Genomic DNA, 12,511 nt, shown 5'->3' with positions numbered 1-12,511 from the left:
TGGTACACAGAGCACCATGGCAGGTGTGGGAGCTACAGATGAAGCTCAACCTGGAGGGAGGGACAGAGAGAACAGTCTGTTCCCTTATACCAGTTGTGCCTGCATATTTTTCTCTTTGAAAAGTTTTCTTTCTGTATTTCTGTCAGTCCCTTTTTCCTGTGTGCCACTTGCTTCCATTTGGCTATGCAAGTGGAAAGTTATGAGGCCTTTTGGTCCTTCTCTTGCCAATAGTATTGCAGGCATCTGTCCTGAAGGCAGTCTCAGTGCCCAATTAATTTAAAACATTAAAAGCAATTCCTGGTTTTTGTGCCCCTGGCAGATTTTGCACACTGCCTCCCAAAAGCTAATGGTTGCAGGTTTTACTAGTACTACACAGTTAAACCAGTGTAAAGCAATATGAAAAACTCTGCTTAGGCCACTCCAAAGGAAATGCCACAGAAAGAAACTCGGTGGCAGGTATTGGATTCCTTTTCAGTCTTACACATGCACTATTCTAAAAAATACCTGTGGGTAGATACAAATGTAAGCACACACATAAAAAAGTTATTATTACACATATCTATGTTTTGTAAAATTGGAACATTGGTCTTCCTTAACTGAAACAAAAACTGCAGAGAAAGCAGATTAAAAGACAAAAGAATACTGCAGATCCTGTTTGCAGGGAGGATTTGGGGGGTTCTTAGCAGAAAATCTGCAGCTGCATCTGCAAAGCGTCGTTCTTTGTGCGAAAAGCAGGGACAGTATTTGGGTACTGCATTGCTGCAGGGACCCTCTGGAAGGGTGGTTTGAAATAATGTAGTCCTGAGGGAGGATGTAGTCGGTTTTTTTTGCCAGAGAGCTTTATTTGCTGGTTCAGAGAGCTGGATCTCATGGCAGCTGCTGGTTTTGACTGCAAATTCTGTTAAGGTCCTTTGGTGACAACATCCCATTGCACCACCAAGTGGCCACACTAGCCAGTGCTTATGATTTTACCTGCAGGTGAGTGTTTTGAGAAGTCAAGATCTTTCTTGAACTGAAAAAAAAAAATCTGTTGAATAGCTGAAAGCTCATATTGTGCTGATAAGCAAAGACATTCAAGCTTTGTTTTCAGAGCAGTGTTAGGTTAAGGCAGAGCTCAGGTTTCGTTCTCCTATCCATGCAAGAAGCTGTAGAAGTCGGAGGGCAGATTCTCATAGCAGTAAGCTGACTGCAGTTTTACATCTGAAGATCAGAAGACATGTCCCCTTTTCCAGATGTGATAAAATAGCTGTAGCTTTCCTACCAAAGAGTGCAACATGCTCACTTACCATAGGAGGTGATGCTGACTCAATAAAGACAGGGAAGGATCCATTAAATGCTAATCCTGGGTAGGTAAAGCAGAAGGCGTTACCTTGGCACATCAGCTGTGGGGACAACAGTGTATATTCCTCAAGCAAAGGGCAGCAGAGGAGAGTCAGATTTACTGTGAGCTCCAGGCTGTGCCCAAGGGTGTACGGGGAGGAAGAAGGGCCTTTTCAGCGCTCCCACAGTGACAATCTCAGGTCCCAACCTGACTCTCAGCACATCAGAGCTCAGTGGAAACCAATAACCTACTGTCCAGAAGGTCATCTCCATTCCATTGTGTTTGGCTGCTCTGTGCAATAATTTCCATCTCTAAGGCTGCATTGTTCTTGCAGGGCAAAACCAACCAGTGTTAAAATAATCCAGGGATATGCATTGATAGTGTGACCTTGGCTGCTTAATATTTTAAAATCCTGAAATTGGAGGATATTTGGCTGCTAAAAAGTATTTAATCTTACTTCCAATGATCTTTACCAGACATATAGCATATGGCAGACGCAATTATTTATAGCTCACAATTAGCTTCTGCTTATCTCTTGTCAGCTGAAATATTGTAGGGAATATGTACTTAAATGATGTCTCCTGCATTAGAGACAAGGCTAAATCTGTTGGTGATTTGTTTTCAGGTTTGTTGGGTTTTGGTTTTGGATTTTTTTTGAGCCAAACCGTTAATACAGATATCATCTTAGTGTGCCATGCAGTATCAGCACAGAGATTTGGCACTTATAAACACTATGTTCCAGCATGCAAACATATACAGAATCAGTTTTTAAGAGGATAAACTATATTCTAGTTTGCTATATGATTAATTTGGAAAACATTAAGTTTTTTTGTTGAAAACATTAAATAGTAACAGAAAGCAGATTGGTTTTTTTTGACAGAAGCAATCCTGAATAGCGTGATTGAGTATGGTTTCATGAGACTAATGAAGTTTTCACACATAAAAGAGTTTTGCTTCAGTGCAAACAAGATCAGAAATCAGGTTATGAACCTGCAGATCTTTTCACTAAATGTTTTTAGGGGGGTCAGCTTTCGAGCTCAAAATTTGTTGTCTGATTACCTGCAAAGTTCTTCGCATGCCTATAGAGTTTAATTGGTAATATTGTTAAAAATTGTGCAGTGTTATAAGGTTACTGTGAGACTGATTAAGACATTATCACACGAGTGGCTCTTGCTGCTATTAGTTGTTGGTTTCTGGTAATGCCCCCATTGCTGCTGTCACTTGCCAAAGTAAAAGGCAATTTTATTACCCCTTATCTTTACTGAAGGAGAAGCCAGAGATCATGTATTTGTTAATCCTTGTTGAAATAGACCTTAGAGTTGGGGTTTTTTTCCTAAACAAACATTGAATTTACAGCTAATTTATTTTAATTCTGTGTACTTTCTGTGAAGATTTGCCTACTCTATTATTTTAGTGACCAAAGTTGAAATACACTTCAATATGTTAAGTCTGGATTTTGCGTGAATACCTTCCAAAGAGATTTTGGAGGTAGCTCTTGATTACATTCATTTGCGCTTCTCTCTTTTTCAACAGATGGCAGTTTGCCTGGGTGTATTGTAGAATTAGCTGTCCAAGCCACGTTGTGTTAAGTTTAAAGGGCTTGGGTCCCTTTAGTCATTAGTGCTGTCTGCCTTTCCCCGTGATCCCTCCAGCTTCAGGTATTTTCCTCTGGGTCATTTGACATTAAGGTGGAAGGAGGAGGTTTGGGTCCATCTGCACGGGTTAACACTGCCAGGTTTCATCGGCAGCAGATGAGATCCTAGGAGGAGGGCTGGTGCTGCTCGTGGCCTTGGGATAAATCCAGTCCTGGTTAATGGGGCACCTGCCGCTTCCTGCTCGGCTGGGAGAGCTTCTCCTGGAATGTTGCTGTACGTGTTCATCATGTGGCAGTGGAGTGTCTCACCTGCACATGATGCAATGCTCTGTTAATTTTCTGAGGTCGGCATTTCTTCTGAAGCCTGACAGGTTTTTGATCAGCTCTTCAATGGAGCCTTTTATTAAAGCTCTGCCAAGTCCATCCAGTGTAATAAGTAAATGACCTAAAGAAGATTGAGCTTTTCCACAAAGGAGCACAGTCTGTGTGTCTTTTTTTTTTTTTTGCCTTTTCAAATAATTTGCTAATCATGTCTGAAAATGCTGCCATTCCACATGGCCTTCTAGGATGCCACCGGAGTTCCTCATCAGATGCCCTGAGCAGATGCAGACAGGTTCCCAGGTGCTGGCCATGCCTTGTCCCTGCACATTGCTGGGGACAGTGGTGTCCTAGTGGTGCCCAGCCTTTGCTGCACATGTAGCTCCCAGATCAGATGTGCTGGAGCTGACAGGCTGCACAAATCCCAGCTGGGCATCCTGCAAACCACTGTTACCCTAGTGTTCTGTTAGTATAGTTCTTCCAAAGTAGTTAATTTACCCAAATGACTAAAATTCAAAGAAGTTTTAATGTCCAATTTTAAATTCATTAGGGTTTTTTCATCATATACACATCAGCTTTCTCAAGAAAGCGCTTTAAACAGCTAGATCTCTTACATGAGTAGAAGTGTGTGAGTTGTTTCCTGGGTGACCTGGGAGATACCAGACCAGTACAAACACAGACCTGTGGGTATGTGGCTGCTACGAGTGCCAAGAGGTAAGCTTTTAATTTAGGTGCTGGAAAAGGCATACTGGAGGCTCTGGTGGGTACACAGGCCACCTTGATACCTGACGTAAGCACCTTCTTTAGGCTTTGCCCTGCCTGTTGTGTTCACCATATCCTTCCATTTATTTGCAAACAGGGATTTTTTGAAGAAGAGGAGGGTAAAGAGTACATCTATAAAGAACCCAAATTAACTGGCTTGTCTGAGATCTCTCAAAGGCTGATGAAACTTTATGCAGACAAGTTTGGAATAGAGAACGTGAAGATCATCCAGGATTCCAACAAGGTATGAAAGACGTGCAGTTCTTGCATGAGGTGGAGAACTGGGCGCACAGTTCATGTTTTGAGAGCTGTGTTTTGAATGAATGTGAACTGAGTGTACATGTAAACCACTATGACCTACTTTTACAACCAAAAAAAAGCCCCTCACCTTATAGCATGACAGGTGCTGTATGGAAACAACAATGTTACAGCAGGGCATCGCAGTGAGTGGGAAAAGACTGTATTCCAATATTTGCCTGCAGAGAGCATGCAGAGGTTTACTGCAACATAGAAGCAAGCTGTTTTCTCTCTCATTTAGCTTTCATCCACTTTTGCCAATGTCTATATTCAAAAGTCCCACTGTTCTTAAGAGTCTTTGGTTAAATATCTTTGTACTAATCCGTGGCCTGAATATTACATTTGGAAGTCTCAGTTTTAATTGGTATTGCTATGATAGGTAAAAACATCAGAAATATAATGGATACCTTAGAAGCTCATCACACTTAACAGAATTTTGTTTGCCACTGTTTCACAGGTCAACCCGAAAGACCTGGATCCAAAATATGCATATATCCAGGTGACATACGTCACACCTTTCTTTGAAGAGAAAGAAGTCGAAGATCGAAAGACTGACTTTGAAATGCATCACAACATCAACCGTTTTGTGTTTGAAACACCTTTCACGCTGTCAGGAAAGAAGCATGGAGGTGTCGAAGAGCAGTGCAAGAGGCGCACAATCCTGACAAGTACGTTTGCTTGGGCTGCGTCCCCCCTCCCACCCGCCTTGGCCAGCAGAGCCCAGCAGTGTGTTCCGTGGGCCAGGTGTTCTGCAGCCAGTGATCACAGTGTGTTGTGCAGAATGATAAGTGAGCTTTTCAGTGTGTCCATTGGCAAAGTACGTGCTTTGTTACAATCCTGCTAACTGTCCTAGGGAAAATTATTTTCGTTTGTGGAGTCATCAGCTTTCTTATTTTTCCTTATTATTGACATCTTAACTGTTCTTTCAGTGATGTAATTTGGGAGTGGTTCTGCTGGAGGCTTCTTAGTGCACAAAACCATTGTTCTTTTAATAATAAACAAGTCAAGTACAAAGCAAAGTAGGGTGCCTGTTCTTCTAAGAGTAAAACTTAGCAGATACAGATGTTACTCCAAAATGGGGGTAAGATACATTATATAGAATTTTTTAAATTGAGAGGTAAGATTTCATCTCATTGGGCACAATCAGTGTTTTAATATAGGAATGTGAGGAGCACTAGATATGTCTGTTCTCACTGAGTCATATTAAACAGAAAATATTTTGTTCCTTATCATGACTGAAATATCTTCTTAAAGAGGCATCCTTCATGAAACTGCTACTGAAACCTGACCTGCCTGAATTTTGGCTGGAAGTATGAGAAACTGTTTGAGATGGAGATGTTGTTCTCATGGGAAGCTGTAAGCAGAGAAGCTGATGTTCACAGCAAAGGCTCCCGAGTGACAGAAAATCCAGTTCCCCACTGACTTCAGTGCATCTGCCTCCCCCAAAGGGGGTTGGACTAGATGACCTTTGAAGGTCCCTTCCCACCCAAACTATTCTATGAAAGTGAAGAAAGACGCTTTACGGTACAGGTGTAGTCGCCTAAAAGTTTTGTTCTGGCAAGTCAGGAAACAGGCCCTGATGTCTGCGGGCATCTTGTTACATGACACAGCTTTGCTTGTAAGACGAAGGAAGGAGGAGTAGCTTGTCTGTGGGTTTTTTAAGTGCTTGAACAGCAGTAGGTGTTTTGAGATGTGTATTGAAGCAGGCAGTTTCACTGACTTGAAAGTACAGCTGTTATGGTATGTCTGGCAAAAACAGAGAGAGTTATTCTTCCAGCAGAACATTTTCCCTAGCTGATTACATGCTGTTGTCAGCTCCCAGTGCTCTTAGCCTGGCTCTGTCTTCAGCGTTAGGTGGGAATTTGATGACCTTCTCTTCTCCCCTGCTTTTTCCTCAGGCACCTGCCTCACCTCAGTGCTTTTCTCTAAAGGAAATATTTTTCTTGTTTTTGTTGTTGTTTTTGTTGGGGGGGTGGAGGGAGTTGTTGTGGGTTTTTTGTTTGTTTTGTCCCCTCCCCCTTCAATAAAGTCATATATCTTCATTTGGTCCCTACATTAAAAAAGGGGCTTTTAGACTGAGAAGAAATCGGGGCTTACTGGTATGACTGGAGGAGCAATGGAAGTTCCTTCTACTTGGGCAGAGGTACTGGGCGACTGGAAGGGTACCAGTTCAGCATCTCTGCCCCAGAGCCTGCTGCCTGCGTTGTGCAGAGGACAAGTGCATCCTGGCTGTGGTCTGTGATCACTGGCTCTTTGCTGGGCCTGGTTGCAATTCATTTTTCCAGCTCTGGACATCCTGGGTGTCCTGCTTTCCATGAAGACAGCCACCTTGTAAGCTGGAGCTCCTTTAGGTCTGAGCTGATGGGCAGCAGATGCTCCCCAGAGGTGGCATACACAGAGTTTGGGAGACCTTCCAAAGTGCGTAGGGCAACTGGGGAATGATTGTTAGCTTAGATCAGGCTTAATGCACCATAACGGTACCTTTGCCAGACTCTCTGAGGTCTGCAAAAAGACCTGGGCTGGAAGGAAGGGATTGTAACAATGAATAATTCCTCTGTCAGTTCCCACAGCAGTGTTTATGTTGAATACTAAAAGTGACTCCTAACTTCTTTAAGGGTGATGTTTTAATAGTAGTTTACCCGTGAGTGAGTGATATGCAGTTCAGCTAAACTAGAGGCTCCTGCTAGTAACTTGAAACATGTTTGATGGGATGTTTTGAGCTGTTTGAAGATCCATATATGCTTATCATTTGGTGCTTTAACTCAAAAGAAGAAATTTTGGGGTTCTACAATCTGAGTGGTGAGAGATTTTTGCTGCCTGGATATGACAGAGCTCAGCAGCCAATAGTGGTGAATTCAAAAGGAAATGTTCTTCCATTGCCAGGTACATAAAAATTCAATTTGGACCTGGTGTGTCTCTTTTGTTCATCTAGTGATTAAAGCTTAATTTGTATGGATTGATAAAGAGATTGACAAAGTCATAAGTTCATACTTTTGCTTTCTTAAATACTTTCTTCTTGAGTGAGTTTCTCTGATACGTTTCTTGCTTTCGAGCAGCCAGTCACTTGTTTCCCTACGTGAAGAAGCGCATTCAAGTCATAAGCCAAACCAGCACAGAGCTGAACCCTATTGAAGTAGCGATTGATGAGATGTCCAAAAAAGTCTCCGAGCTCAATCAGCTTTGCACAATGGAGGAAGTGGACATGATCCGACTGCAGCTCAAACTCCAAGGAAGTGTCAGTGTCAAGGTAATGACAATTTGCCGTTTTTGTTTTTTTTTTTAATGCATCTACCTAAATTTTTATTCTGATTTTCATCATTCCAGACATATTTCCTCTATTTTATATTTTTGGTCATATCTCGCAGTATTTCAGTGCAGCTGAAGCCTGCTCTAAAAAAGTAAGGGAATAGAAAGTTTTCCACTGATCTTGATGACTGCTGGATTTATGTGCAAATATAACTATTTTAGTAAAATCTTCTCTAAGTAAATGTTAAGAAGTTTCGAACAAGACCATCGTGTGCCATCTGAGAATATAGCCCATCTCACAGCCAAGTATGCTGATACCTTAAAGGGAGTTTTGTTAGGATCATTTCCTATTTAGAAAAGTTGGGATTGGTGAGAGATGCGTGCATTTCTGGTGCCCTGGTTAAAATGTCTGCAAGCATACAGCTTTCTAGATGGTTAATTAGCTGAGAACTTTCAAAGGCCAGCAGAGATCTGCAGTGTGTGCAAGGCTGAGCAGCACCCTTTTCTGAGGAAAACTCCTCAGGTTTCATCCAGGTGACAAGAGGAACAAGGTGTTATTCTTCACACAGGCTTGACTGCTTGAAGCCAGTCCTTAAGCCTTGGTACCCAAGAGAAAATGACAATAAACTGCTTGTTCTCTGCACATAAGCTGTGTATTTTTCCCCCAGGTAAATGCTGGACCAATGGCCTATGCTCGAGCTTTTCTTGAAGAGACAAATGCTAAGAAATATCCTGATAATCAAGTTAAGCTCCTGAAGGAAATCTTCAGGTAAACCTTAAGTTTAGACTCTCCACCTTCCACATTGTATGAGTAGCATGGGTGGGTGTGACATGGAACCAGGCTGAATCAAACTAAGCTAATTTACATCTGCATTCACCGTATCCTACAAGTCATTCCCAAGAAAACGGTTACAAGGCTGTCCTAGTAGCCTACATTCCTCTTGATCTGAGGATTACTTCTGAAAGTCACTTCTAACTGGGTGCAGTCTGCAAGGGGAGAAGAGGGTACAGTAGACTGTGTGTGCGTATTTATAGATTGGTTTTTTTCATTACTACAAAATTTGTGTCATTGTTCTTTGTGGTTTTGTGCTTCTAGGCAATTTGCAGAAGCATGTGGACATGCTCTTGATGTCAATGAACGCCTTATTAAGGAGGATCAATTTGAATATCAGGGAGAGATGAAGTCTCATTATAAGGATATGCTCAGCGAGCTTTCTGCAGTTATGAATGAACAGGTTAGATCGTCTATTTTTGTCCCGATTGGGCTGAATGAGGGTGGCTAATTGGGTCTTCTAGTGGCAAAGGAAGCTGTAGAACAAATCACTAGAAGTAAAACCTGGCAGTGCAATAGTCACTGAGAAAACATAGTTTATTCCTTTTTTTTTTTTTCCCTGCCTTTTCTCATTTTTAAAATCCAACTGTATTTTAAATAATGAATCTAACTGGTCAACAAAAATTTGTCTCCTACATGTCTTGCTACATATTGACAAGTTGAATGTTCGTGAGGCGGAATGCAGACTGAGGTCTAGGGATAGAAAGATGATCAGTTAAACTAGTGTTTTATGCTTTGCTTGTTTTATCCTACAGCTGTGATGTATTTAATTAAAACAGTAAATTGCTTTTAAGATCTGGCTTATAACTGAAGGAGGTATCTTTATAGTTTCAATTTGTATTCAGCTTTCAGAGAAGAGTTAATTCTTTTCTATGTTTTTATATTTATGTACACTGTCAAACTCCAGGCCATTTATTTCAGCTGTTAGCACCTTCTGAAGGATGAGTATGTATCATGACTACATTATATGAAATGCATCCCAAAATACTGAACTGGACTTCAGTGCACACTTGCAGCTATCCTATTGCTGTGTCTATGCAGATATTTTTAATTATGTTTTCTGTTTTAATTTAAATATTGACTCTTCATACTAAAGTACAAATTAAATTGTGTTTAATTATTTCTTTGCATGCTTGTGTGTAGGCCACCTTAGACTGCATTGGAGAAATACTTACTCTCTAACAGTTGCCCTGTTCCAGGTGCCTATGGCATACATAAGCACCATTTGTGTACAGAGTTACTTTGTTTCACCATTGGTATCAGTGATAGCATTTCACAGAAGTGTCTGACACCCCATTATACCATGCTGTATTGTTCATTTTCACATGAGAGGAAAATAAGCATTTACCAGAACTTTTGAGCCATTGTTACTCCTACTGTGGAATTGGGCTGTTTTTTCACAGGGTGCAAATGTGTGTAACTGCTTTGAAGGCTCCATGTATACCAGGGGGTCAAGCTCGGGTAGTTGCTGTTCTGTGAGTTGTGCTTCCTTCCTGTTTAGGTGTGTAAAGATTTGCGAACCTCAAGCATTCCAGTAGTTTTACCATAACTAACATTCATGACTGTTACGTTAAGTATGTAAGTGTTAAGGGTATTTGTTACTCAATGTTCATACATCCCCATTGAAAGTTATTTTGGCTGCCCAGTCAATGTACACAGACAGTACCGTGTCTTGTGTGAACTACTTTTCCCCACAAGAATAGAAAATATATAGTCAACTTAAATGAGGCATGAGCAGCCTGTGAGTTTCAGCATTCATAAAATATTTGCTGAGTTCTATTAAATATTCCCACCTGTATTTATATCAGTGAGCTCTGAGTTTTCTTCATGTAAATGAAAAAACTAAATAATACAAAATTACTTGTACATAAAAATGGTAATATGTAAAGTTAGGAGTTCATCAGCAAAAGTCTGAATTTTCATGTCTTTAACCAAAATTGTCTGAATTTGAAAGTCCACGCTGAAAACCACTCTCCCACTTGCAGCCCCGTGGAGCAGCCTTATAAGTGACAGCCCAGTATTCCAGCCAGTGTGGCTTTTTGGGAAAACTCTACTCCTGTTGCAATGAATGCATGAATTCCGTAGTTCTGAGCAGAGCGTTGCCTCAGTGAAGTGACGTGCTGTAAGCTGGGGCTGAAATATTTCTCTCGCAGTTGGAAAGCTTGAGGCTCTCTTGTAACTGTGCTGTGTGCTTTACACCAGTAAGATTTCCCATCTTTCCCGTTGTCATATTCAAGAGGGTTGTGTTTGCTCACCCACTGACAGTGACTCTTTCATCACCATATGTTTTTCTCTTTTCTGTTTTGTGCTCTTTTTCTTTTCTGACAGCTCTGTCATGGTCCTTGCTTATACAGCTTCTCTTCTTCCCTGTCTAACATTTCCCTCAATACTATAGCCAAAAGTGGTATGTTCATTTTTCTTACATCTATTTTTTTTCTTTTAATGTCATGTACTTTCCTCACTTGCTGGTTTTTGGTATGTTTCTTTAGTTTCATGTCTAATGACTCCCTTGCTCAGGGAGTTTAAAACAAACAAGCAAAGATAAGGTATATGTGTGATGTGTGATGAGCAGTGTTGAGGTGCTCCTTTCCAGAGCTGCCCGAGTTGCTTGCTCAGGCACTAAAGCCATATGTGGAAGCACGTCGTCACATCTGTGCGACTAGTAAATGTGGTGGGTTGACCTGCAACCCTGAGCAGGGATAATTGGGGTTGATGGCGTAAGATTGTGCCTGGAGCTTTGTGAAAGGGAGAGGTTTCTCTTCCACCGATGGCTGTGTGGTCAGTGGAGATGGCCCATGTCTTTGCTGTGGGTGCTTCAACATAGTACCCCATGGAAGAAGGCTGGTTTTCAGTCTGTATTTGTAGGAAAAAGAGCTGTTACCAAGGCTAAAAGAACTTCTTCAGAAAAGAAAAAAATCTTCCTTCTTGCTAAAGCCTGTGTGTTGGACATGGCAAAGCCAAGCTTTTCCACTGCTCCTGCCTGAGAGCGCAGCTCTGCCCATGGCCTCAGCCTGGCGATTGCTCCAAACCCTGCTAAGGGACATGTTTCCAGGGGCTGTGTGTGTGGAGCTCGGTGGGGATGCTGCATGTCCTGCGTGGGCAAAGCTGGGGCTGGTCTGTGCCACTGTCAGTAGGTGCTAGTGCAGGCATCTGCTGAATTTGTAAAATGTAGGTGACTTCTCAGTACTGTTTGTATGAGAGTGGTCAGAGAAACACGGTTCAGGGAAGCCCATGAAGCACCACTTTGCAGAAGCTGGTGACCCAGCCCGGTGTATCCCCCCAGCCCAGAGCACATTCCTCCCTCTCACTGCAGCCTCTGGTCACTTCTGGGTCCCTGGACTAAGGTCCTTTTCCTCTGTCAGATCCATAGCATCCTTGTATAATAAATAAAAACTGCAAAATCCTTGATTAGACAATGAACACTTCAGACACTGAACCATTGGGATCTCTCTCACTGTTGCTTTTTATTTTTTTTTGCTTTTTTTGTGAAAAGATTGCGTACAAGGAGGACTCAGCAAAACAGCAAGGAATGGAGCGCACTTATTCACGAGTCATCAATAGAGCCAGCTCAGCTATGCCAGCAGCAACCACTCCGGCAAATCCTGATGCTTGACAGCGGCGTGGGGAACACACGGCCTCGGGAAGATCTTGAGATCTTGGGTGGCTGTTTGTTTATTTCATTCTTTGCTTTTGTGTTTTTTTTTTTTCTTTTAGATTAATAGTACTGAAAATTAATTTGATCACGGACAATGCCAGGAAAAGGAATTGTGCGTTATGATTTTAATTTATTGGAAGTCTTCATGGTATTATTTTTTAAAACTACAAGCTTAATTTTTATTTTATTTTATTTTTTTTTTACCTGCCCCAATGCTTGCACATTCCCTATATCTTTTTTTTTGTTGTTGTTGTCAATTTTTGGTTTTGAGCAGCCTTTATTAAGCCAGGCTGATTATGAAATACCCATTGAACAGATAGGTACACAGCAAACCCTAAGTTTGCTATAAATTATAATATATCTAATACTAAGTCTTAGTATACATATATTTTAAAGGTCAGAGTGGATGTTTTATAACATTTAAGTATATTGCAATTGTAAATAGAAGATGTGTAAAATATGTCATTTTTACAAAATTTAAAAAAT

The 12,511-nt window shown here is 41.3% G+C and overlaps 1 protein-coding gene across 6 annotated transcripts in view; it reads left to right on the top strand.

Annotated features, from left to right (window-relative positions):
* DOCK10 (dedicator of cytokinesis 10) overlaps positions 1–12,436 on the top strand; it is a gene marked incomplete at its 5' end in the record, with an annotated part of 152,509 nt that extends 140,073 nt beyond the window's left edge. For 3 of the 6 annotated variants that reach the window (XM_080349581.1, XM_080349580.1, XM_080349579.1), the window contains 6 exons: positions 4,093–4,239; positions 4,750–4,960; positions 7,349–7,539; positions 8,207–8,307; positions 8,635–8,773; positions 10,699–10,999. In XM_080349581.1, the coding sequence (XP_080205707.1) occupies positions 4,093–4,239; positions 4,750–4,960; positions 7,349–7,539; positions 8,207–8,307; positions 8,635–8,773; positions 10,699–10,896 (987 nt within the window). In that variant the 3' untranslated portion in view covers positions 10,897–10,999. Of the gene's footprint in view, positions 1–4,092; positions 4,240–4,749; positions 4,961–7,348; positions 7,540–8,206; positions 8,308–8,634; positions 8,774–10,698; positions 11,000–11,863 lie in introns of those variants that run through there. The other 3 variants (XM_080349583.1, XM_080349584.1, XM_080349582.1) reach the window with 2 other exon arrangements.
* Positions 12,437–12,511: the final 75 nt, after the last annotated feature.

This window comes from Nesoenas mayeri (assembly GCF_963082525.1).
Source record: "Nesoenas mayeri genome assembly, chromosome: 9".
Taxonomy (NCBI): domain Eukaryota; kingdom Metazoa; phylum Chordata; class Aves; order Columbiformes; family Columbidae; genus Nesoenas; species Nesoenas mayeri.
The sequence above is the reverse complement of the archived record's forward strand: the minus strand, read 5'-3'. Positions and strand labels throughout refer to the sequence as shown.